The sequence below is a fragment of the Cervus canadensis genome, chromosome 10 (genome assembly GCF_019320065.1).
Source record: "Cervus canadensis isolate Bull #8, Minnesota chromosome 10, ASM1932006v1, whole genome shotgun sequence".
Taxonomy (NCBI): domain Eukaryota; kingdom Metazoa; phylum Chordata; class Mammalia; order Artiodactyla; family Cervidae; genus Cervus; species Cervus canadensis.
The window spans coordinates 59,625,844-59,653,381 of NC_057395.1; the positions used below are offsets into that span (position 1 = coordinate 59,625,844).

The following is a 27,538-nucleotide window of genomic DNA, read 5'->3' on the forward strand; positions in this document are numbered from 1 at the left end:
TTTGAGGAGGGTGTGAAGCAAAAACTAGCTGTTGAGAGCATCCCAATGTTTTGGGTACCGGTTTGTGTGTGCGCTTGTATTTTTGTTGTAAAATGGGATCAACTTATACGTATGATTTTTAAAATTTCTCTTTAAATTAATAGCACATCGAAGTTATTCTCTATGACTGAAGAGAAGTCTAAACTTATCCTTTAAGAAAAAAATTGTTTATTATTTATTTGGCTGCATCAAGTCTTAGTTGCTTCATGAAGGCTCAGTAGTTGCCCCACAGTGTGTGGGATCTTCGTTCCCTGACCAGGGATCAAACCTGCATTCCCTGCATTGCAAAGTGGATTCTTAACCACTGGACCACCAGGTAAGTCCCTAAACTTATCCTTTTTAAGAGGTGCATACTATCCACGTTATGAATCTATAGCTACTTTACTTCACATTTCTCTCATCCCTGGACATTTAGGCAGCTTCCGGTTTTTCATTATTTTAAACTATGCTGTTAAGATTATGTTTGTTTACACATTTTTATTTTAAATTTATTTGGTTGCACCGGATCTTAGTTGTGGCATGTAGGATCTAGTTCTGCATTGGGAGCGTGAAGTCTTAACCACTGGACCATCAGGGAAGTCACCATCCATCATTTTTAAACTAAGGATTCTGGTTATTTCCTCAGGATACAGTCATTCCTAAAATTAGAGTCTCTCAGCCAGAGAACATGAACAAGGTTTAAGGTTCTTAACTTTTAAAATATTTTTTAGAAAGGATATAGATTTCCAGAAGTAGCATTAACTGGTTTAAATGAATAAAAGACCTGTTTCTTTGTACTTGTTTTCACTCAGCCTTTTGGTAGGATTATGCCAACTTTACATGATATGGCTATCACTGACTCGATGGACATGAGTTTGAGCAAGCTCTGGGAGTTGGTGATGGACAGGGAAGCCTGGCGTGCTGCAGTCCATGGGGTTGCAGAGTTGGATAAGACTGAGCGACTGAACTGAACTGATATAATATATATATGATATGGCTGGGCACATTCAAGTAACCAGCATCATTGCCTTGCTTTCAGATAGTGCTATGAATGTCAGATCTATGTATTTTGTCCATTTCACTAGGCAAATGAGTACCTCATCTGTCGATCCACATGGAGGCCAAATATACGCATTCAGCTCCTTTCTCTCCCATGCTTTGTGGCAGTCATGGGATGCCCCACTCAGATCTCCCGTCAGGAGAACTGCCTTGAGGATGTAGTTGGTGGAGAGCCTTCAGCTGCCATATTTCCAGATGTGTGGTAGCATTCTCCCCAAGGTCGTGTTCTCCAGGGACTGCTCCCAGCCAGTGACTGAACCCAGTGCCTAGCCATCCCTGCCCTGGGTGGGGCTCCTCGGAGGAGCAGTTCCTGTTTGGGGGCCTTGATGAGCTTGGCTGAGACTTTTCTTCAATCTTCAGCCTCAGCCTCCTCCTATCCAGTCCTCTGTCTGCCCATCTCTCCTTTTACAGGTGTCAGACCAGTAATGTGGTATGAGGACTCTCCCGGTCTACTCCTTCTCACCTCCTGCCATCACAGGTGTTCCCCCTTAATACATGGTTTTGTGTCTAATTCTGTCTTGGCATTGGCTCTTGGAAGACCCAAGCTGACGCACACCCCACGGATGAGTCCACAGAGCAGTCATTCCTGTAGGATAGATACAAACTCCAAACTGTTTATTGAGTGAAAGACGGAGAGATAGAGAAAACAGGAGCTTTAAGTCATGATAGTCCTTCGGCTCCTTGAAGATTCTATTGTTTTACCCACTGGTCCTTGGTTTGGCCAACTGTGTATTTTCTGTGTGGTTTGTTAGGGTTCTGGATGGGTGGTTGCATCACGGACTTTGCTATGAAGAGGCCTTTGACACAACACTGCTTGTACCTGTCACACATGAACATCGTTTTCTCCAGGGAGCCGCATTTCAGCTTGCAATGTCCTGCAATCTTACGCCCACAAATTGTCCCGCCCCCTCTGGCTGCAAGGGAGAAGAAAAGATGGAGAATCCAAGGTTAGAAACAATTGAGGGACTGCCAAGGGGTTGGGGCTTTTTTTCTCTTTTGGCCCCACTATGGGCATGTGGGATCCTGAACTCTGAACAGGAATAGAACCCTCACCCCACTAGACTCCTAGGGAAGTCCCTAAAGGGGACTTTTTATCCTCAAATGTATGCTCGAGATATGTGTCTTGAGAAGGACTCAGGAGGAGACAGAATTTCCCCTGATGGATGGCCTCTGGGAATGCAGAAGAGCTCTTTGTCTTTGCCAGCTTCTACATCTTTGCAACAGCTTAAGTCTCTCATTTTTGCTGTAGTTGGTATCACAGAATGTCTTGAGTAAAAAGGGGAGTGGAGAGCCAGGTCTTCATTGTCAGGGAGGCATTTGAACACTCTGAGGGGGACTTGTGGCTGTTCTTACTCATCCCACAGCTCCTTTTTTAAAAAAAAATTAATTTATTTAATTGGAGGCTAATTACTTTACAATATTGTAGTGTTTTTTTGCCATACATTGACATGAATCAGCCATGGGTGTACATGTGTCCCCCATCCTGAACCCCCTCCCAACTCCCTCCCCATCCCATCCCTCAGGGTTGTCCCAATGCACCCCACATCTCCTTTTAAAGGTGTTCCTGCCTCACTTGTTCTTAGGGAATATGAACTTGTCAATATCAAAGGTTGACTCATTCTCCAGAAGCATTAAAGAGAAAATAATGGTTGCTATGACAGGCTATTTTGCATTCATACACTGTTACCAAGTACAACCTTCTCATCAAACCTGAGGGCTTTGTCTCTGTGCTCTATGTCCACCATGGGCCCACAGCCCAGGCATCTTCTGAGAGGCTTCTCCTCTGGTTCTTCACACCCATTGCCTGGCTCTGAATTTTCTCTCTGACTCTTCGTTCTCTTCCCCCAGGGTTTGAGCTGAGCACCTTGTTTGACGTTTTATATAAACTTACCTTCTTAAGAGGTCTCCTGTTCTCCCTGCCAGCCCTCTTGGGCATAGGCAGATGCTCCTGAATTTCTTACCCCAGGGCTTGGTCTCTCCACTGAGCACAAACCTGGGTCTGATCTCAGAGGATGCAAAAGTGGAAGAGAGACGCCTTTTCAGCGTTTTAGGAGCTTAGATGTCGAGAGCTCATGTAAAGGGAAAGGGAGATATTTTGAACCAGGTCAGGGCTGACTCTTGTTTTAGAATGGGAAAAAATTGGGGTGGGTTGGTTTTGGTATAGGGTTATAGAAAGTGATGGATGGATAAGGGGTATTGGGGACAGTGGTGGATGCTGGGAGATCCCCACTTTAGGTCAGAGCTCAGTGGGCTGAGCCCTGCCTACTTCCAACCTGGCTTGTCTGTCACCAGAGCAACCAGATCTGCTGGTGTTCCTGGCCCCCAGTCCCTTCACTCTTTTCCATCCAGTTTACCTGGGGTCACCAGGAATCCCAGGGCTGTAAAGACCAGGAGCAGGAGCTTCATGGCTGAAGGGCTGGCCTGGGGAGTAGGTGGTGGTTTAATGGAGTCAGGGCCCTCAACTGTCATCTGCTTGGAAGCTACTGCCTTTATAGGGTCTACACAATGCCAGGCTCCTGGGCAGTGAACCAGGAGAAGTCTCTGAAACCCAGAACAGACAGGTTAGATCAGAGTGTCTAATAGACTGTAGCCTGGATTGATTTATTGAGCACCTGTATTCTAGGCTATTAGCAGGGAGAGAGAAACAGAACAAAGAGCACCCATCTTTGAAACTGTCTTGTAGCCAGTGTTGGTGAGGCTGTGGGGAAACCTGTGTAATCTTGAAATGTTGCTGGGAGTTTTGCTTTTGTAGAGCAATTTGGCATCAGAAGTCTTAAAAATAATGCATACCTTTTGACTCAGAGACTCTGTTCCTGGGACTTCTGTCTGATGAAATAAACAAGTACACATAGAGGTTTATCTCAACGTTGTTCAGAGTAGCAGAAAACTAAAAGCAACCTAAGTGATGGTAAAAACAAATGATGGAAACAAGATACATACCTAGTATGATTTATCTATAGGAATATTACTTTTTGCCTGTTTCAAAATGAATACATGTGTGCTCAGTCATGTCTGATTCTTTGTGAACCCGTGGATGGTAGCCTGCCAGGCTCCTCTGTCCATGTAAGTTTTCCAGGCAGGAATATTGGAGTGGGTTGCCATTTCCTACACCAGGGGATATTCCCGACCTGGGGATAGAACTGGCCTCTCTTGCATCCCAAGTTTTGGCAGGCAAATTCTTTACCACTGAGTCACCTGGGAAACCCTTTCAATATGAATACTCTCATTGAAAGTATTGAAAGGACCCTCAGGGGCCCTCTCAGATACAAAGCCCCTCTATTCCCTGCTTCTTGTAGAAAAAATAGTTTTAGTGTCCTGGGCCTTTCCTGAATTCCAAAGAGCAGGCAGAGGCAGCTACTATTTAGGGAAAGGAGGGAATGCAGAAAACACAGGAAAAGCAAGAAAACAAGAAATGTAATGACAATAGTTTAGCAATAAAAGAGTCCTAGTTCCTCCTCAAGGGATATACATAATAATCTAATACATATCTTTGAGAAGTTCTTTGAGAACTAAGATAGACCACACAACATCCCCCAGGCCCCCTATCCTGGACTCTTTCGTTGATCTTTATTTTGATTAATCTGCCTAACCTTTTCCCAAGGGATTGTGGGTCAGGTTTCCCATTGTAATATCTGCCTTCCAGCTTTTAAAATTATACTATACTGGGATAAACAGAGAAGACTTGTTTGGGGTCCTTAATGTTGGGGGACCAGCAGGGGGTCCCTTTGTCTCACCCAACCTTTGGTAGTGCTGCATTAAACCTTTGTTTTAACTCATCCATGTCCATTTTAGTCATTCTGATGTTGGCCAAAATCTTGGTTTTCTCTGGAAACCGAAGCTGAATAAAAATGACAGAGACAAGAGTTTACAAAAAATAGAAAGGGGGCTTTAATTTTCAGTCGACGGAGAGTGGAACATGGTCGGCTCGTGTCTCAAGAACTGTCCCCTTGCTCCGTGAGGAGTCTAGAGGCTTTACTAGGCAAGGGCTTGGCAGTCAGGAATCAGCTGGAAGTCGTGATGAGGAACAAATGTGATAGGATCTTGATTTCTTTCTCTTGCATTGTTTCAAAGACAGTCCTAGACTGGTGTCAGTAACCCAGTAATGGAGTCTGGCAGTTTGGTGGCTCTGCAGCCTTCTTTCTGATTTGTAACTACAAGGGGGAGGGTGTTTGTAAGGGTAAGCCCCAGACACAGGATGTGTTTAGCATAGAGTCCAAGGAAAAAATGTTAATTATAGCTCCTGCAGAGTTAGGGGGCAGAAAAGGAAACTTAGTTACAGATATTCAGAGTTAGGAGCAGTTAAAGTAAAAAAAAAAAAAAGACAAGAAATCAGAACCAGCTCACTGTTTTCTTTATTTATGTTCTCAGGAAAGGGAAAGAGAAAAACTCATTCCTCTTTTTTCCTTTTTACTGCAACAATTCTATTTCTTAATAACAGTCTAAAGACTTCCACCTGCTGGGATGAATCCCAAGACTCTCCTCTTTCTGTTTCCTGTTTGTTTCATTGCTATCAATATTTGCTTTGCTCACCTTATTTTTAAATAACTCTTGAAAATTTTCAATCTTGTTGGGAAGCGTCCCTGGAACTTCTCCTCAGCGTCTCCCCATTCTCTTGTTCCTTAATTGAATGTTTTTATTAGCATCTGTTATACCTCTGAGGGGGCTTCCCTGGTGGATCAGCAGTAAAGAATATGTTGCAGGAAGGGGAACCACTTTCAGGGCCCGAAGCTGGGCTCTTGTCTAACATTCAGAAATGAATTGTCCGAGGAGACGCATGTGCTGACAAGGCAGGAGATTTTCTTGGGAAAGAGCGCCCGGGCAGAGAGCAGCAGGATAAGGGAACCCAGGAGAACTGCTCCACCACGTGCCTTGCAGTCTCGGGTTTTATGGTGATGGGATTAGTTTCCGGGTTGTCTTCAGTCAGTCATTAGTTTCCGGGTTGTCTTCAGCCAATCATTCTGACTCAGAGTCCTTCCTGGTGGTGCACGCCTTGCTCAGCCAAGATGGATGCCAGCGAGAAGGATTCTGGGAGGTGGTCGGACATGTGGTGTCTCCTTTTGACTTTTCTCAAACTTTTCTCGCTGGTGGCTTTTTAGTTCCGTGTTCCTTACCAGGACCTGCTAACAGCTCATGCAAATAGTTACTATGGTGCCTGGCCAGAGTGGGCTGTTTCAGTCAATGTGCTTCCCCTAACAAATCTGCCTGCAAGGCAGGAGCCATAGGAGACGTGGGTTCGATCCCTGGGTCGGGAAGATCCCCTGGCGGAGGGCATGGCAACCCACACCAGTATTCTTGCCTGGAGAATCCTATGGACAGAGGAGCCTGGCGGGTCGCAGAGTCAGACACTACTGAAGTGACTTAGGACGCAAGCATACCTATGAGGGGAACCTGAGACAGCAAATTTGATCTGTTTCTGGTTTTGCAACAAGCTTAATTGGGTGTCCATGTGAAAGGGGCTCCCTGTCAACTACAAATTGGCATTTGTCATCTGACTTTACAAGGATTAAGTCATATGCTGCTGCAGCTGACCCATCCCCTGAAAGGAGTTCAGTGTGGAGAGCAGAAATGAAGGACTCTGTGCTCAGGGGAAAGTCTGGCAGAACAGGTCTTCAGATAGTTATTTCCACCAATTAATAAAATGCCATGTAAAGACAGTTCATAGTTGCTTACTTCTTAGTTTTACTAAAATTTTCTGGAAGAGTTTAAGCAGGAAAAGTTTAGCAGGATAGGTTTAGTTTGCTGTGCTGTGCTTAGTCACTCAGTCATGTCTGACTCTTTGTGACCCCGTGGACTGTGGTCAACCAGGCTTCTCTGTCCATAGGGATTCTCCAGGAAAAAATACTGCAGTGGGTTGCCATGCCCTCCTCCAGGGGATCTTCCCAACCCAGGTCTCCTGCTTTGCAGGTGGATTCTTTACTATCTGAGCCACCAGGGAAGCCCCTGGTTTTAGTTTAGCTCTTCTAAACTTTTGGTAGAATTCGCCTGTGAAGCCATCTGGCCCTGGGCTTTGTTTGTTGGAAGATTTTTTATTACAGTTTTGATATAAAATGAATTATGAGAATAGTAACTTAGGAGCTGTGTTTTTGGTTTGGATGGTGCAGAGTGGAATAGAATATCTGGGTTGAGAGGACCCACAGCTCACTACAGAAAGGGTGGCAGAGTTTGCCACCCCAAAATATCTCTCTTTGACAGAAGGATTACTCTAGGTTAATTATTTTTGAGAAAGCATCAGACATATGAAAAGCTCTGAAAACTAAGAAGTTACCCTTTTGTAAGAGACATTTACAATTATAAGGGAAATTTTAAGGGTGTTTCCCTGTCCCAGCTTTAATTACCTTTTAGAAGTAGAGATAGCTCATATGTATAAAGTGTACACAACATAAACAAACCAGAGATCTCATGGCTTTAGTAAAAGCTTAGATATGAACCAGGTATCAAAATATTGATATAAACTTACTAGTTAACAAACAGTCGGAATATCTTAAAGTTGCTTGCTCAGATGATTAAGGCTTACTATCTGTAACAGGGAAGCCTGGCAGGCTGAAGTCCATGGGGTTGCAAAGAGTGGGACACAACCCACTGACTGAAGGACAGTAGTCATCTGTAACGTTTGGCAGTGGGAACAGTCTCAGCAATTTAGATTTAAAATTGGCACTTTTCTTTCCCCCTTGGTCTTTCAGGTCTTGCCTGCTGAATTGGGCTTAGTCTAGGTCCTCGTGGCCTATATTCATACTCTGGTGTAGACATTTGTGAGACAAAGGCAGTTGCTTAGTTTTTCAAATAGTTTTGTTGCCTAAAGTTACTAAAATCAGTGGCAAGATTTTTATCAAACTGAAATGTAATTTACGAAGTTCTATATTTTATAACTTTAGAGCTTTAATTTATCACATCTTCAAAGGTTTGTATAAGGCATTTAGCAAAGATCTTTCTGAGTTTATAAATTAAATCAAAGCAAAATCACTATTTTTATTTTATGAGCCCTTGTATGTTAATTCTCAGTTTTTACTTATTTTGTATGGCTCAGGTTTCCTCAGTACTTTTAGTTAATATTTCCTCAATGCAATTTATATGCCTTATTTATCCCACAATATAATTAAATAAGAGCTGTAACCCCCTTATATAAAGCCCATTTAAATATACCAATTTATATATATTTATCTAAATTCCACCAACTTTTTCTATACCTTTAACTTTAGTTTTCATAAGGATCCAATCAACAAAACTTTGGTCTTAGGGGAGAATTTAGTAGGCTTTTTCTTTTTGTTCCCTGTCTATTTTACTTTGCTTTTATATAAAGGGCTCTGGGATCCCCAGAGTTGGATAGAGCTGAGAAAGTCAGGCCTTTTGGCCTAACTGTCCAAAAATAATTGGTAGGATATCTCAGTGTAAAGTTTTCGAGTCCCTTAAATATATAACTTAAACTGGGGTAATAGAATAGACTTGGTTAGTTTTTTTTTTTTTTTAAGAGACGGGGTCTCGCTATGTTGCCCAGGCTGGAGTACAGTGGCTATTCACAGGCGCGATCCCACTACTGATCAGCACGGGAGTTTTGACCTGCTCCGTTTCCGACCTGGGCCGGTTCACCCCTCCTTAGGCAACCTGGTGGTCCCCCGCTCCCGGGAGGTCACCATATTGATGCCGAACTTAGTGCGGACACCCGATCGGCATAGCGCACTGCAGCCCAGAACTCCTGAGCTCAAGCGATCCTCCAGCCTCAGCCTCCCGAGTAGCTGGGACTACAGGCGCGCGCCACCGCGCCCGGCACTTGGTTAGTTTTTATTGTTGGGAACCAGTCAGGTGTCCCTCTTGGCTCATTAACTTGGGTAGTGTAGTAATATCAAATTGTTTAATCACGTAAATGTCTATTTATACCATTCTAAGTAATCATCCAAAGAATTTTTTATTCATTTTAGGTAATGCCTTAAAAAATATTTTTTTTACCTCATTGAAATAATAGCTAGACTATTTTTTTCCCTCCAAGTTGTTTGTTGATATTCTAATGCTCTTATTAGCATCTGTAAGGCCCATCCTGGAATGTGAAGTCAAATGGGCCTTAGAAAGCATCACTACGAACAAAGCTAGTGGAGGTGATGGAATTCCAGTTGAGCTATTTCAAATCCTGAAAGATGATGCTGTGAAAGTGCTGCACTCAATATGCCAGCAAATTTGGAAAACTCAGCAGTGGCCACAGGACTGGAAAATGTCAGTTTTCAATCCAATCTCAAAGAAAGGCAATCCCAAAGAATGCTCCAACTACCGCACAACTGCACTCATCTCACACGCTAGTAAAATAGTGCTCAAAATTCTCCAATCCAGGCTTCAGCAATACGTGAACCATGAACTTCCAGATGTTCAAGTTGGTTTTAGAAAAGGCAGAGGACCCAGAGATCAAATTGCCAACATCCTCTGGATCATCGAAAAAGCAAGAGAGTTCCAGAAAAACATCTATTTCTGCTTTATTGACTATGCCAAAGCCTTTGACTGGGTGGATCACAATAAACTGTGGAAAATTCTGAAAGAGATGGGCATACCAGACCACCTGACCTGCCTCTTGAGAAACCTGTATGCAGGTCAGGAAGCAACAGTTAGAACTGGACATGGAACAACAGACTGGTTCCAAATAGGAAAAGGAGTACATCAAGGCTGTATATTGTCACTCTGCTTATTTAACTTATATGCAGAGTACATCATGAGAAATGCTGGGCTGGAAGAAGCATAAGCTGGAATCAAGATTGCCGGGAGAAATATCAATAACCTCAATATCTGAGTCCAACTCTCACATCCATACATGACTACTGGAAAAACCATAGCCTTGACTAGATGGACCTGTGTTGGCAAAATAATGGTTCTGCTTTTTAATATGCTGTCTAGGTTGGTCATAACTTTTCTTCCAAGGAGCAAGCATCTTTGAATTTCATGGCTGCAGTCACCATTTGCAGTGATTTTGGAGCCCCCCAAAATAAAGTCTGTCACTGTTTCCACTGTTTCCCCATCTATTTGCCATGAAGTGATGGGACCGGATGCTATGATCTTAGTTTTCTGAATGTTGAGCTTTAAGCCAACTTTTCCACTCTCCTCTTTCACTTTCATCAAGAGTCTCTTTAGTTCTTCTTCACTTTCTGCCATCAGGGTGGTGTCATCTGCATATCTGAGATTATTGATATTTCTCCTGGCAATCTTGATTTCAGCTTGTGCTTTTTCCAGTCCAGCGTTTCTCATGATGTACTCTGCATATAAGTTAAATAAGCAGAATGACAATATACAGCATTGATGTGCTCCTCTCCCGATTTGGAAGCAGTCTGTTGTTCCGTGTCCAGTTCTAACTGTTGCTTCTTGATCTGCACACAGATTTCTCAGGTGGCAGGTCAGGTGGTCTGGTGTTCCCATCTCTTTCAGAATTTTCCACAGTTTGTTTTGATTCACACAGTCAAAGGCTTTGGCATAGTCAATAAAGCAGAAATAGATGTTTTTCTGGAACTCTCTTGCTTTTTCGATGATCCAGAGGATGTTGGCAATTTGATCTCTGGGTCCTCTGCCTTTTCTAAAACCAGCTTGAACATCTGGAAGTTCATGGTTCATGTACTGTTGGAGCCTGGCTTGGAGAATTTTGAGCATTACTTTACTAGCGTGTGAGATGAGTGCAATTGTGTGGTAGTTTGAACATTCTTTGGGATTGCCTTTCTTTGAGATTGGATTGAAAACTGACATTTTCCAGTCCTGTGGCCACTGCTGAGTTTTCCAAAGTTGCTGACATATTGAGTGCAGAACTTTCACAGCATCATCCTTTAGATTTAGAATGGCTCAAATGATAATAAATAAATAAATAAAATGGCTCAAATGGGGTTCCATCACCTCCACTAGCTTTGTTCATAATGATGCTTCCTAAGGCCCACTTGACTTCACATTCCAGGATGTCTGGCTCTAGGTGAGTGATCACACCATTGTGGTTATCCGGGTCGTGAAGACCTTTTTTGTATAGTTCTTCTGTGTATTCTTGCCACCTCTTCTTAATATCTTCTGCTTCTGTTACGTCCATACCATTTCTGTCCTTTATTGAGCCCATCTTTGAATGAAATATTCCCTTGGTATCTCTAATTTTCTTGAAGAGATCTCTAGTCTTTCCCATTCTATTGTTTTCCTTTATTTCTTTGCATTGATCACTGAGTAAGGCTTTCTTCTCTCTCCTGGCTATTCTTTGGAACTCTGCATTCAAATGGGTATATCTTTTCTTTTCTCCTTTGCCTTTTGCTTCTCTTCTATTTACAGCTATTTGTAAGGCCTCCTCAGACAACCATTTTGCCTTTTTGCATTTCTTTTTCTTGGGGATGATCTTGATCCCTGCCTCCTATACAATGTCATGAACCTCCATCCATAGTTCTTCAGGCACTCTGTCTATCAAACCTAACCCTTTGAATCTATTTCTCACTTCCACTGTATAATCGTAAGTGATTTGATTTAGGTCATACCTGAATGGTCTAGTGGTTTTCCCTACTTTCTTCAATTTCAGTCTGAATTTGTCAATAAGGAGTTCATGATCTGAGTCACGGTCAGCTCACAGTCTTATTTTTGCTGACTCTGTAGAGTTTCTCCATCTTTGGCTGCAAAGAATATAATCAATCTGATTTCGGTATTGACCATCCGGTGATGTCCTTGTGTAGAGTCTTCTCTTGTGTTGTTGGAAGAGAGTGTTTGTTTATTGATATGGCAGGACATATTTTCATTTCACACTGACAACATTAATTGCTGGCAAGGATGTGAAGCAAATAGAAATCTCACTCATTGCTGGTGTTGACCTAAAAGTGTTAGAGGAAACATTGACTGAAACCAGCTGCCCTGGCCACGTGAGATAGTAGCCACTTGCATGAGTTACCTTCAAAAGGAGATCCTAGTAAAGAATGAAGAACTAACAAGCTACCGCCAAGCAGAAAAATTCGGGATAGGTCAGAAGGACAGAGGAAACTCCAGTCCATTCGTCCTGCCAACCTCCCAGAATCCTCTCTGGAATCCATCTTGGCTGAGCCATGCACACGACCAGAAAGGACCCTAAGTCAGAGTGACTGGCCAGAGACAACCTGGAAATCAATCCAGTTACCATAATACTCTAGGCTGCAAGCCTCATGGGCAGAGTAGTTCCCCTGGGTTCCCTTACTGCAACAAAACAAAAAAACAGCCAGTTGTCTTACAAGCAAAATGGGTTTATTCAGGAACAGCAAAGAATTACAATGTGAGACGCATAAATCTATTGCAAACCACAGGCAAGTCCAGAGAACAAAAGTAGAGAAAACATTCTTTTATAGAGAAGAAGGGGGAGTTGAGAGAGGCTGTTAAAATCAGTTTGTGGGAGTAAACGGGGCACTGAAAGGCCACTGAAAAACATAGTGGCTTTTTCATTGGCTGAATAGTGACAGTTTTTTCATTGGTAAGGCTATAACCAGGCAAGGAGAAATTCTTTCCTTTTCCTACTCGGTAGTAAAGTAGTAAAGTATTCACTTTCTTCTGTTGATAATGCATTTAACCTTGAGTGGTAGAGTATGAGAGCTCCCCCTTCTGACCTCCCAACTCCATTTTGCATGAGGTTTCCATTGATTAATTTTCAGGGGTGGCAATGCAAAATGCCACAGTCACTCTGGAAAATAGTTTTCAGTTTCCTTTAAAGTTAAACATACCTTTACCATAGAACCTAGCAGTCTTACACCTGGGTATTTACCTTAGTCAAGTGGAAACTTCTAATAACACAAAAATCTATAAACAAATGTTTTTAGCAACTTTACTTGTGTTAGCCAAAAAACTGCAAACAAACCAAATGTCCTTCAGTGAGTGAAAGGATAAAAAACCAGTATTAACTGTCTAGAATATAATACTATTTAGCAGTAAAAAGGAATGTATTATTGATATTAATGTATTTGGGAAACTTGGATGAATCTTAAAGCCATGTTAAATGAGAGAAGTCAGCCTAAAACATTCCATTTTTGTGATATTCTCAGAGAAGGCAAAACTACAGGGATGAAAAATAGATCACTAGTTGCCAGGAGTTATGGTGCAATTAGAGTTTGAATACAAAGTGGTATATTTTAGAGTGATGAAACAATGTCCTGTTTGTGGTGATGGTTGCATGAATCTAAAGATGTTAAAATTCATAGAACTGTACACTGAAAGGAAAAACAGCCAAATTTACTCTATGATATTAATAAATTATGGACTTCCCTGCTGGCTCAGATGATAAGGAATCTGAGAGAATCTGCCTGCAATGTGGGAGACCTGGTTTCAATCCCTGGGTTGGGAAGATTCCCTGGAGAAGGGAACGGCTACCCACTCCAGTATTCTGGCCTAGAGAATTCCATGGACTGTACAGTCCACGGGCTTGCAAAGAGTCGGACATGACTGAGTGACTTTCACTTCACTTTTTATAATAAATTATAGAAAATAAATAATTGCATCATCCTATACTTATTGTTCTTCAGCTTCCTTTTTAAAATTTAACGTGTCTAAGAGCTCTTTTCATATCTAAAAATATAGATCTCCATTATTTTTTCTAATTTTACATAACTTTATATATATGAACATACAGTGGTTTAGTTAAACCCTATTGATGAACCCTACTGGGGCTTCCATCATAGCTCAGTTGGTGAAGAATCTGCCTGCAGTGCAGGAGACCCGGGTTCTATTCCTGGTCGGGAAGATCTCCTGGAGAAAGAAATGGCAACCCACTCCAGTATCCTTGTCTGGAAAATCCCATAGACAGAGAAGCCTGGTGGGCTGCAGTCCACGGAGTCACAAAGAGTTGGGCACAACTGAGCAACTAGCACTTCCTACTGATGAACATGTATTTCACTTTTCCTATCTTTTCTTTTTACAAACAAAATGGGAGAGATTATTTCAAATATCTGTCACTTCAAACAGCTCTTCTATTTGTGAGTATGTTATCAATTCAATACACACTTTACCTGTTTATATTAGGTAAAATATTTAAATAATTTCCAAGTCAAATCTTCAAGACAGGATATATTCAGAGAAGTCTAGCTTCTTTTAAAAACCTCTCCTCTTTTCTCATTTCTTCCTCTTCCCATAGATGGGCATTTAAAATTTTTCCTCCCATTTAAAAACAGATGTACATAGTGCTTTTGTTTCTGTCTCTCCTCGCCTCCATCACTCTCTGCTCAATATGGAGAATTTCAGGTTACTTAAGATTACTGAAGTGAGGAACAAGACAACAGCAAAAGCCAGAGGCAAAAACTTCTTGCCTGAATGATGGGGACATGCCTGGGGAGAGTGCAGTGGGGTGGGTAGGACAGAGCTACCTGTGTTACTTGCCTGGAGCTCCAATATTTATTAGACTTCAGATGAGATCTGAAGTTGGGCAGTGGGCAGATGATAAAGCAGAAAGCTCTGCCATCAGGTCAAACAGATTTGGTTAGCCTGTCTAACTGGCTACTGGGTCAATTTACTGAGTACTCATAGAATATCTAGAAGATTAGCTCCCAGTCTTTGAAAATGTGCCATCTAGCTACTTGGCAAAGGTGAAGCAAAACAGGGACAGCTCTGTACTGTTCCTGTGATTTTGACTTGATACAATTTACTTTAGAGAGCAGTTTGTTGATAAACATCCAATCTCCAAAGCAAAATTAAACAAAACAAATCTATGACAAACCTAGATAACGTATTAGAAAACAGAGAGATCATTGTGCTGACAAAGGTTATTATTCTAAATTTAAAGAAGCAGCTACCATACAGCTTTATTTTCTAAATCTTCAAGTTAAAAGCATATACTATCTTGAAGTTGTCTTTCTGGTTGTGAATGCTTACCATAGATTTGCTGCAGTAATCCTAATATAAAATCTTTTGTTAGCTAGATAGCCAATTGCAGCTGTTCCAAAAGCAATGATAATCGCTGTGATCCTTTCAACTCCTAGTGCTTCCCAGGTGGCTCAGTGGCAAAGAATCCACCTGCCAACAGAGGAGATGCAGGAGACGTGGGTTCAATCCCTGGGTTGGGAAGATCCCCTAGAAGAAATGGCAACTCACTCCAGTATTCTTGCCTGGAAATTCTCTCCTCCCATGGACAGAGGAGCCTGGCAGGCTACAGTCCATGGGGTTGTGAATAGGACATGAATGAGCACAATTTAACCCATATGCTGGAATTTGAAGTCAAACTCCAATTTGTGCAAAGTGTGTGCACAGGGCACTGAGCACAAAGGGACTCCTTTATTTTCACCCTAAAATAGAAACTTTTGGTATTTATTAGTAAATTCAAACCCAGTTTGTGTGTAAAAATTCAAATTGTCTGACAATTATTAAACAATTGTTCCATGCTTATTGCCTTTTACTATGCATTCTGTGGCTTTTATTCTTGGAGTTAACAATAAACAGTCACATCTTACTATGAAAGTGAATGAAAAGTGAAAGTCATTCATCTTCTACACATCTTACTATAACTTTATATAAGCTGATATCTTTGATTTAAGTATACAAATTCTACTAAGGTTACTCAATTTTGCTTAGTGACAAACCCAGAATGAAGGCAGAGAGGCTTGGAGTCTTTTAAGAGGCATCTGTTGTTCCTACCTTTAGTTTTTACCCAGAGCTCAGCAAGGAGGAGGAAAAGGATATCATCTCTCTCTCTCTCACTCTTTCCATTATTAATTTTTATTTATTTATTTGGCTGTGCTGGGTCTCAGTTACAGCATTTGGGATCTTCGATCTTGGCTGCAGCATGCGGGACATTTAACTGTGGCGTGTGAACACTTAGTTGTAGCATGTGGGATCTAGTTCTCTAATCAGAGACTGAACCCGGGCTGCTTGCTTTGGGAGTGCAGAATCTTAGTCACTGGGCCATTAAGGAAGTCCCAATACCATCTCTTTATGACTCACTAGTCAGCTTGAGCTGCTATAACAAAATACCATAGGTTGGGTGACTTTAACAACAGAGATGGATTTTCTCATAGTTCTAGAGGCTGGAAATTTCTTTTCCCATTTATTTTTATATTAGTTGGAGGCTAATTACTTTACAATATTGTAGTGGTTTTTGTCATACATTGACATGAATCAGCCATGGATTTACATGTATTCCCCATCCTGATCCTCCCTCCCACCTCCCTCTCTACCCGATCGCTCTGGGTCTTCCTGGTGCACCAGTCCCGAGCACTTGTCTCATGCATCCAACCTGGACTGGTGATCTGTTTCACCCTAGATAATATACATGTTTCAATGCTGTTCTCTTGAAACATCCCATCCTCGCCTTTAGAGGCTGGAAATTTAAGCCACATGGGATTACTGAGCACTTGAAATATGACTAGTATGATGAAATATGCTGTAACAGTAATGTACATAAGAAATTTCAAAGCCATAGTACCAAAAAAAAGGCAAAATATTTCAAATAATTTTTACATTGATTGCATGTTGAAATGTCAATGCTTTGAACTTACTGCATTAAATAAAATGTATTATTAACATTCAATTCACCTATTTATTTTTGCCTTTTTAATATGGCTACTTGAAAATTAAAAATTACCTCCATGGTTTGCATTTGTGGTTTGTAGTCTGTATCCACTGGAAGCACAGCTTTACCTGTTGTCCCTTTGGGAATCTGGTTGAAAATGTCTTGGATCAGAGGCAGAAGTCATATCTTCCGCCTCCCCCTGCCCCATATTTTCATCTTAAGTGGCCTCATGAATTTCTTCTGTGGAGAAAGTAAACTTGGTCTCCCCACATTATATGGGCCTTTCTATGGGAAAAAAAAATCTATAGAAAAAGAAAATATGTCTGCTGTTTTCATTCCTATCACCCCAAGAAAAGCACATAATATGAGAGCCATAAATTTTTGTTACAGAGGCTTACTTTGGCCCATCGATGGGTTAAATTCAACACAGTCAGCATTTCTGTTGTTCACTTTCTCCTAAGCATGTCAACGAAAATTCTATTACTTTCTAGCTCCGTTTCCTCTGTGAGACTCCTGTGAGAAAGATAAAATTATATAAACTGTGGGTGCTTGAACAGTGTTTATTGAATGACTGATAACAGAGGAAACAGTTTTATGTCTCAGTTTATAGATAGAATAGATAAAGAGGAACTTGGTGTTTTAAGGGAAAGACCCGAATCCCTGCTCATCTGCTTCTCCAGCTCAGTCATGCTGTCGGAAGTGTATACGATGGAGGTGGTGCTGGTGGTGGGGAGTCAGTGGCCGAATCTCTTTTTTTTTTGGTAGAAGTAGCAGTGTATATTATCTTCCCTGAGTTCACGGAGTTGGTGGTGGCAGAGTTCACAACGGTGGCATTTGGGAAGATGTTGGTGTTGATGTTGACAAAAGCATTGGCACTTTTGATTTTGGGCAGAACAGATAAATTATGATGTTTGGTCTGCATCATGACACTAACATTCTTTGTAATTTTTAGCACTTGCTGAGAGTCCTCTTCAAGCATGTGGAGCATTTCATTTTGTATGTAGTTTTTTATCATTTGAACCACTTTTGATCTAATACAGCATTTTTTCTTTTTGCATTTATCTAACTCTTTTTCGTCCATGCTGCAGTGCTCTTTGCATCTCCCCAAACCCATTATGCATCTTCTCAAGCCAAAGTATTCTGCACAAATAAAAGAGAAAACAATGTGCTAAGGTTAATAACTAGATGTGATATTAAAATTGTTAGAGCGAGAGGAATAGAGTCAGAGTGAATTTGTTAATGCTGAATTAAAAGTACAGTGGTTAGGGACGTTGATGAAGGCAACAGGCAGGCCAAGAGAGTCTTTGTACATCTCTGAAATCCAAAATAAATCTCTAGTCTCTTCTCATTGAATAATTAAAACCTTAAGAAGAAAAGGAAACTCATTTGCTTCAGGGTTAAGATTTTAGATCTCTAATATATAACATCTTAGACACTTGTTGAGTATCATTATCTCTTCCCAGGATCCTAGGAAATATGGAGAAGAGTAAAATCTCTCATAAAAGTAACCCAAGAGTGCTCGCTTCGGCAGCACATATACTAAAGTTGGAACGATACAGAGAAGATTAGCATGGCCCCTGCGCAAGGATGACACGCAAATTCTTGAAGCATTCCATATTAAAAAAAAAAAGTAACCCAAGAAAGAGTTTCAAAAGAGAATCAACTGGACTTTTCAGAAGATCTGGCTTCTTGCCAAACTCAGTGGTCTATGACCTCACCCTCCTTGACAATCACTTGACCTGTGGTTCCTGCAGCATGGTGTTCTATCATTTTCATCCTCTCTGGACACTATGTCCCTCAGAGATCTTATTTATTGTCATAGCCTTAACCTCACCTCTATGAAGATAATTCCTGCATTGTTATCTCTATCTCTAAATCCCCTGCTTAGTGTAGTATCTCATCTTCATCTGTTGGATGTTTTTCCATCCCAAAGGTTCATCTATTTTTTTCTCCAAATCCAGAAGCTTCTTCTTCACTCAACAATTCAACAGATTTTCCATAAAGCACAAGAGATTTATGTAGCACCTACTGTCCACAGGCATTTCAATATTGTTCCTCACCAGAGAAAACACAGTAAAATACTTGTATTTTAAGCAGCTACCCTGATTAACCTTATCTTACGTGGAATTTGAGAGTCAAATTTGACTTTACCGGAGATGACACAACCATACTTACTTATAACCCTTCTCTTAGGGTCCCAAGATAAAAAAATTAGACACATCTTTGACTACTCTTTTATTTTCCCTTCCTTGACCCATTGCCCGTTTAAAATCTGGATGATTCTTGTATTCTGAAACAAGTCTCAATGCTTCTGTCTCCATTGCAGAAAACAATGGTCAATCTTCTGACTTAGCCATTTGCCCTGATGTGTTACTAGAGGCTCTTGTGGGTAATTTGGGGGTTTCCAGTAAAACAAAGGCTGAGAAAAGGAATGGAACTCTGTAGAAGTTTGAAAAAGTTGAGATGGAGAACATAGATCTGTTCACTGAATCCTGAGAGTAGATTTTTTTTTTTTTTTTGAGCATAATTTTAAGGTCTTCCTTCTTATTACACCAAAGTATAAACTGATCAGACCTTTTACTTAGAGATGGTTTAAATTAGAAATAGAGCAAAAATGGGGTAAACTTGGCCTGAATCCCAGGTGATAGCTATGTAGAGGGCAAGGAGGCAGTTGTATATATTGAATAATTTCTGAGTTCACAAACAATACCCTACTTCTTTTGTAGCTCCATGTGTATCACCATCAGACACAGTCTGGGTTTGGAGCCTGTGGGACTATGTGACGGATGGTAAATGACTGATGCAATACGAACTTTTCAGCTGTATCTTTGGGCATCTCATTTTCAGTGTCTCTTTGGGTTTCCATTATCAAGGACTGCCAAATCTCTGCTTCCTCCAACCACTCCCTCTTAGACCCAGGATTTCACATTACCTGTGTTCACCTGCCACTGTAGCATGAGGCTGGCAAAGATAGGGAAAAGGAGCTTCATGGCTGGGTGTCAGAGAAGAAGCCTTGGATCTGGGTTCATATTCTTGAGCTCCAGCCTTTATTGGCATCTTCATGGCCTTAGGCTCTGAGCAGTCAAGTGCAGCCAAAGCTCACGGCAATTGTGTTTTCTATGATTCTGTTTGAGAATTAGTTCAGTTCAGTTCAGTCGCTCAGTTGTGTCCAACTCATTGTGACCCCATGGCCTGCAGCACGCCAGGCTTCCTTGTCCATCACCATTTCCTGGAGCTTGCTCAAACTCATGTCCACTGAATCAGTGATACCATCCAAGCGTCTCATCCTCTGTCATCCCCTTCTCCTCCTGCCTTCAATCTTTCCCAGCATCAGGGTCTTTTCCAACGAGTCAGCCCTTCGCATCAGGGGTGGCCGAAGTACTGGAGCTTCAACTTCAGCATCAGTCCTTCCAATGAAGGACTACTTGAATACCTCATGCAAGAAATTTCCTGTTCTTAATCCTGGGGGGAATTATAAGACACATAAGACATGAAAGAAAACACAAGCTCTTTAGATCTCTTCCTCTTAAGATTTATGTAGGGCAAGAGTAGTATACCTGCTTTCCCCCTTGTGAGCCTAGAGTTAGGCCTAAGGCATTTAATGTATGAGATTCAGAAGAGCAGAGCTTGCTATAGCCATAGACTCCTGGAGGATAGAGACTTTGTCTTTTCTGTACTGTTTTCTCCATGGGTGCCGAATTAACGTGAGAACTCAATACATGTTTGTTGAATGAGTTTGTGGGAGGCAGTTCTTGGCATAACTTTAGCTTCTTTAAAAAAATGAAATGTAATTAACATATAACATTATATTAGTTTCAAGTAGATGTGAAGATGTTAGTCGCTTAGCCGTGTCTGACTCTTCGTGACCCCATGGACTGTAGCCCGCCACGCTCCTCTGTCTATGGAATTTCCCAGGTAAGAACACTGGAGTGGGTTGCCATTTCCTTCTCTAGGGGATCTTCCTGACCCAGGGATCAAACCCAGGTCTCCTGCAGATTCTTTACTGTCTGACCCGCCAGGGAATGATTTGATATCTGTATATATCCTCAGAAGTGGAATTGCTGGACTATATGGAAGTTCTATTTTTAACTTTTTGAGGTACCTCTATATTATTTCTATAGTGACTGAACCAATTTACATTTCTACCAACAGCGTACATAGATTCCCTTTTCTCCTTGCCGTTCTCATCTTTGCCAACACTTACCTTGTTTTCTTGGTGATAGATATTCTAACCGACGTGAGGTGATATCTCATTGTGCTTTTGATTTGCATTTTCCTAAATGCCTTTTCATGTGCCTGTTGGCCATCTGTATGTCTTCTTTGGAAAAATGTCTATTCAGATCCTCTGCCCATTTTTTAATTGATCTTTTTCTTGGCGTTGAATTGTCGACTTTACACATGGACATCACCAAATGGTCAGTACCAAAATCAGATTGATTACACCATTTGTAGCCAAAGATGGAGAAGTTGTATACAGTCAGCCAAAACAAGACCTGGAGCTGACTGTGGCTCAGATCATCAGCTTCTCACAGCAAAATTCAGGCTTCTTAATAAATAGTGGTCCAATATTGCTATAAGTATTCAACTGGTTAGAATATTTTCTTTTTTTACACTTCTCTTTGGAACTTGACTCATTATTTTTTGCTGAAATATTTCAGAGTGAAAGTCGCTCAGTCGTGTCTGACTCTTTGCAACCCCATGGAATTCTCCAGGCCAGAATACTGCAGTGGGTAACCTTTCCCTTCTCCAGGGGATTTTCCCAACCAGGTCTCAACCCCAACCCCCAGGGATTGAGCCCAGGTCTCCCACATTGCAGGCAGATTATTTACCAGCTGAGCCACAATTCAAGGTAAATTATAAATACAATATTTCATTTCTATACATTCTAGTAAACATTTTTTTTTCATTTATTTTTATTAGTTGGAGGCTAATTACTTTACAATATTGTAGTGGTTTTTGTCATACATTGACATGAATCAGCCATGGGTTTACATGTATTCCCCATCCCTATCCCCCCTCCCACCTCCCTCTCCACCCGATTCCTCTGGGTCTTCCCAGTGCACCAGGCCCGAGCACTTGTCTCATGCATCCAGCCTGGGCTGGTGATCTGTAGTAAACATTTTTTTTTTTTTTAAATAGGTTATTTTGCAACATGGCCAACATAATATCATCACACTTAGCAAAATTAATAAAATTTCCATAATATTTAACAATTACTACTCAGTCTATTTTCAAATATCTTTAATTATTCCAAATTTTTTTTTAAACAACTGATTTGTTCACACTAAAATTCACTCCAGGACCAGTCAATCTGAAGCTTTCTCGAAGTTAACATCAAATTTGCTTGACATGGGTGTGTCAAGAAGTGATTTTTCTTTTTTTCTTTTGACTCTGCAACATGGCTCTGAGATCTTATTAAATAGTTCCCCAACCAGGGATCAAACCCAGGCCCTCAGCAGTGAAAGTGCTGAGTCCTAACCACTGGACCCCCAGGGAATCCTCTGAGGTGATTTTTAATCTTGGGAGAGACAGTGCACATGCATTTTTTTTTTTTTTTTTTTGAGAGTTGCCCACACAGGGCAAAAACTCTAACAGTCTCTACTTCCTTTTGAATTTTTAAGATTTTCCTTGATACTAGAGAATTCTTTGGTCAGTATTTCGAAGTCTCTAGATGTACATGAGTCTTACAGAACAATTATGAAAGTATGATGTTTGTCATTTCCTAGGAGTTCTCTTAAAGTTTTGAAACTCGTGATATTTGGACAGCTAGTAAGAAAATTTGCTTTGTCCACTAGGTGACACTTGAAATCCGGAATGCCTGAATTTAACATGAATGGAAGTCAATGAAAACCAGAGCTTAGCCATTCATGGAGCTTATGATTGAACAAAAGGGGAAAGATGCATGACTGCAATGGGTTTTTCAAAGTCTGCAGGAATATCACATGGAGTACTTTAACTGAGAAAAATGCCTAATATCCTCTATTGCCTCTTAGTCTGATATGATGGGTAGATTAAGAACACAATTTTGACTAACCTGGAAGTTTATCCATAATTTATGAAGTTTATCCATTTTATTGCTCCAAACATTTTCTAATTTGTTGTTGCTCAGTTGCTCAGTCATGTCTGACTCTTTGCAACTCCATGAACTGCAGCATGCTAGGCTTCCCTGTCCTTCACTGTCTCCTGGAGTTTGAACAAACTCATGTCCATTGAATCAGTGATGCCACCCAACCATCTCATCCTCTTTCAGCCCTTTCTCCTCCTGCTTTCAATCTTTCCCAGCATCAGGGTGTTTTCTAATGAGTCGGGTCCTCATATAAGGTGACCGAAGTATTGCAGCTTCAGCTTCAGTCCGTCCAATGAATATTTAGGGTTGATTTCCTTTAGGATTGACAGGCTTGATCTCTGCTATCCAAGAGTCTTCTCCAACACCACAGTTCAATAGCATCAATTCTTCAGCACTCAACTTTCTTTATGGTCCAACTCTCACATCTGTACACAACTACTGGAAACACCATAGCTTTGACTAGACGGAGCTTTGTTGGCAAAGTGATGTCTCTCCTTTTTAGCATGATGTCTAGGTTTGTCCTAGCTTGTCCTGCAAGGAGCAAGCATCTTTTAATTTCATGCAGTCACCATCTGCAGTGATTTTGGAGCCCAACAAAGTAAGATTTGTCACTGTTGCCATTTTTTCCCCATCTATTTGCCATGAAGCAGTGGCACAAGAGGTCATAATCTTTGTTTTTTGAATGTTGAGTTTTAAGCCAGCTTTTTCACTCTCCTCTTTCACCTTCATTAAGAGGCTCTTTAGTTCCTCTTAGCCTTCTGCCATTAGGGTGTTGTCATCTGCATATCTGAAGTTGTTGATATTTCTCCTGGCAATCTTGATTTCAGCTTGAGCTTCATCTGACCTGGCATTTTGCATGATGTACTCTGCATATAAGTTAAATAAGCAGGGTGACAATATACAGCCTTGATGTACTCTTTTCCCAATTTGGAACCAGTCTGTTGTTCCATGTCTGGTTCTAACTGTTGCTTCTTGACCTGTATACAGGTTTCGAAGGAGGCAGTGGTCTGGTATTCCTATCTCTTTTCCACAGTTTGTTGTGATCCACACAGCCAAAGGCTTTAGTGTAGTCAATGAAGCAGAAGTAGATGTTTTTCTGGAATTCCCTCGCTTTTTCTAGGATCCAGCGGATGTTGGCAATTTGATCTCTGGTTCCTCTGCCTTTTCTAAATCCAGCTTGTACCTGTAGCTATTGTTTTATACTTAAAAAATCAGGAGTAACTCTAACTGAGGTAAGTATTTTGTTGAGCCCTTCCCTAAGTACACAATTTTCTCTCAACGGATAGCTTTTCAAGATAACATTTTTATACTAAAATTATTTATTAAAAAATAATTTTATTATTTTTGACTGTGTTGGATCTTTGTTGCTGTGTGGACTTTCTCTAGTTGCAGAGGTTGGGGGTTACTCTTTAGTTGTGATGTGTGAGCTTCTCCTTGCAATGGCTTCTCTTGTTGTGGAGCACGAGGTCTAGCATGCACAGGCTTCAGTAGTTGTGGCACACGGGCTTAGCTGCCCCATGGCATATGTATTCTTCCCTGATCAGGTACTGAACATGTGTCCCCTGCACTGGCAGGAGGATTCTTAGCCACTGGACCACCAAGGAAGTACTGAAATTATTTTTAGAGAAAAATTTTTGTCTTCATTTTTCTGGACATCTGAAGGTATATGTGGTCCTTCTGGAATTATTAGCTTTCCTCTCTTGTATCCAGCTGTAATTTGGCCTAGAGATAACTCCGATCTCTCTGGAGTGTCTTATCAAAGAATGAAATGTATCTCTGGTTTAGAATTTAAAACCTTAGGAAACTCTCCAGAAAAACCCAAAACTGATTTATCACAGGATTTATTTTCTAGACTAGAAGATATTGATTATCCTCTGTGAATAGAGTCTCAGTTCAGGTTTGGAAACTTGTGAAAAGTATTGCCCTTTCTGACAGCACATGCTTTTTTTACTATCACTTGGACAAGTCATGAAGCTTTTCTAGATCATTGTAAGGAATGCTGACATCTTGGTATGAAATTTAATGTTATATTAATTTCCTATTGCTGCTGTTACAAGTTACAAAAGAAAATTAGTGGCTTAAAGCAACACAAGTTTATCATCTTATTGTTGTGAAGGTTATAAATCCCAAATGAATCTCACTGGGTTTAAAAGCAAGATGTCAGCAGGGCTGTATTCCCTTTGGGGAGCCTAGGAGAAAATCTTTCCTTGTTTTTCCAGCTTCTAAAGGATTGAATATTTGGACTCATGGGCCTTTCCTCCATCTTGAAATCTAGCCACGTGACATTGTCAAACTTTCCCTGACACTGATTGTCCTACTTCCCCAATGATCCTTGTTATTACACTGGACCATCCAGATAATCTAAGACAATCTCCTTATTTTAAGGTCAGATGATTAGCAGCCTTAATACTATCTACAGCCTTAATTCTCCCTTACCATGTAACATCACGTATTCATGGGTTCTGGTTATTAGAATGTGAACATCTTTAGGGGACCATTATTCCACCTCCCTTAAATATCAATATCAACACACTTTGATTTTTCTACATTTAGAACTGGCTCAAAATTGTACATATAACTTATTTGCTTTTACTGTTGTAAATTTTTTATTGTTGAGGGAGGAAAACAATATTTAATTGAGCTTAACTTGATTTTGATATATAGAGGCTGAAACATGAAAGCATCTGGCATATCACTTGTTGATTGACAGGTCTGCTTTCTTCATGTTTTTATTCAACTAGAGTCCAAAATACAGAAGTATTTAGAGCAACTAGCCCTGGGCACAGCCTACCTATCATGGACCTGTATGTGATTTTCTCTTCAAATCATACCGTAAACAAAGTCAATCTGAGTCACCCAAGACTAATCTATGATCTTTCTCTTTACTCTGGCAACTTTCATCAGTCAGAGAGTGTCAGGCAGACATGGGCAGACACACACACACACACACATCATCTCATCTGCAGAAAATTCTTACTTTGTCATGCTATGGAATTCTGCATCAAGGCCAAGGTTCTATCCTTTCTATTTTAGATCCACCTATCATAGTATTACTTAACTATCAATACACAAGAAAAACAAATCAAACCTTTGATTCACGTTGATTTTATGAAATAACCTGAAACCCACTGTAGCAGGGAGACAAAACCATGACATTGTGTATTTAAAATAGTTTAATCTTTCAATAGCTCTGGACGAAAGGAGAGCAATAGTTAAATGGCATGTGTATGTGCATAGTCACTTCAGTCGTGTCCAACTCTGTGTGACCCTACGGACTAGAGCCTGCCAGCCTCCTCTGTTTGGAAAGATAACATCTTAAGTAGGATTCAGAGAATATTTCTAAGTAATGAAGCACATTAAAGGTCATTTATAAGTAAGGTATTAAAAGCAATTTTTACTGCTACGGATTACAATGGGAGCTACAATAAATGTGGATGGGTGAATTTTTTAACTGGTCATGACTAGAAAGCAACATTTTGTTATCCATTCCAGCCTACTCAAAGGGAAAATCTATTGTTTAGCCACGAAGGACATTGAAAATGAGGAGACTATGGGCTTTTTTGTGCCTAGCCAAGATTGCATAAAGCCTCTTGGATATTAAAGAGTTGACACAGCTGAACAGATCAACAGACTTAGGAATCTGTTGAAGTAGCTAGGTGATACCATTTTCAGGAAATAATAATGCCATCTTTGGAAATCATAAGTGTTAATTCTCTCAATACAGAGTTTTCTCTCAAGACAGGTTCCTCTCTGAGTTGTGAGTAGGATATAAGGAGATGGATGGGGGAAGGATGTCCCGCTAAGTGTATTACTAATAAATTTTGTGAACAAAGCAACATCCTGTATTTGAATGTTTTGTCTTCAGTCTTCCAAAGATTGACTCAAAGAAGGCAGCCAGAGAGGTGGGTTAGCGCAATGGCTAAGACCTTTACTTTAAGGTTCACACATACCTGTGTTGACCTAGCCCATTCCTCACTAGCTGTGTGACATTGGCCACATTACCAATTCTTTAAATTGTGGCTCAACAATTTTAAAAAGAGATGTTAATATTAATTCCTACTCCATAGTGTTCTTGCAAGGATAAAAGTAAGTAATGCACATAAAATGCATTTGTCATCTAGTAGACCCAGGTTGGGGCTTCCCATGTGGCACTAGTGGTAAAGAGCCTGTCTGCCAATGCAGGAGATGAGGGTTTGATCCTTAGGTAGGGAAGATCCTCTGGAGGAAGAAATGGCAACCCAGTCCAGTATTCTTCCCTGGACAGAGGAGCTTGGTAGGCTACAGTCCTTAGGTTGGTCCTTCAGAGTTGGTCACGACTGAAGCAACTTAGCATGTGTGCATGCAGACACATATTAAGAGGTCGTGGACTTCTTAAACCCACCAGGGACTTCTCTGAAGCTCAGGGTTTAAGGTTCTCTGCTCCCAATAAGGCAGCATGGGTTCCATCCCTGGTCAAGGAACTAAGATCCCACATGCTGTGTGGTATAGCCAGAAAAAAAAGAGGTGGAGCTGAGAAATGAGCTGAGACCAAGTGGGATGCCAATGGGGCAAGTGCAAATCTGGTGGGGCCATTGGTCAGTTCTCACTGCTCATCTTGATATGTGAGCAATATTTGACAATCTTTCCTCCCTGACAAACTTAATTCACTCTGGTTACTGGTAAACACAACAAGCTATGTGCTGTGTTGTGCTTAGTCGCTCAGTCATGTCCAACTCTTTGTGACCTCAGGGACTGTAGCCCGCCAGGCTCTCTGTCCATGGGGATTCTCCAGGCAAGAATACTGGAGTGGGTAGCCGTGCCCTCCTCCAGGGGATCTTCCCAACCCAGGGATTGAACTAGGGTCTCCTGCATTGCAGGCAGATTCTTTACCAGCTGAGCTACCAGGGAAAACCATACTAAGCTATATGTAATACTTATTCTTAACCCTGATCCTAACTTTGTGCTATGATACTAGTTTA

General features: G+C 41.0%; 2 protein-coding genes and 1 non-coding gene across 3 annotated transcripts; 1 reads left to right on the forward strand and 2 right to left on the reverse strand.

The window, feature by feature from the left end:
• Nucleotides 1-1,775: 1,775 nt before the first annotated feature.
• On the reverse strand, nt 1,776-3,483 carry DEFB132 (defensin beta 132). The gene is given in 3 exon segments (XM_043479223.1): nt 1,776-1,811; nt 1,813-1,991; nt 3,432-3,483. Coding segments are annotated over 3 exon segments (267 nt in total).
• Nucleotides 3,484-17,198: 13,715 nt separating this feature from the next.
• Nucleotides 17,199-19,503, reverse strand: DEFB129 (defensin beta 129). Its single transcript, XM_043480573.1, has 2 exons — nt 19,446-19,503; nt 17,199-17,653 (listed from the first exon to the last, which is right to left on the reverse strand). The coding sequence occupies exons 1-2, from the start codon at nt 19,501-19,503 to the stop codon at nt 17,199-17,201; spliced, it is 513 nt and encodes a 170-aa protein (XP_043336508.1).
• Nucleotides 18,029-18,135, forward strand: LOC122449000. The gene has a single exon (XR_006271821.1). It is a non-coding gene; the product is annotated as a U6 spliceosomal RNA (small nuclear RNA).
• Nucleotides 19,504-27,538: the final 8,035 nt, after the last annotated feature.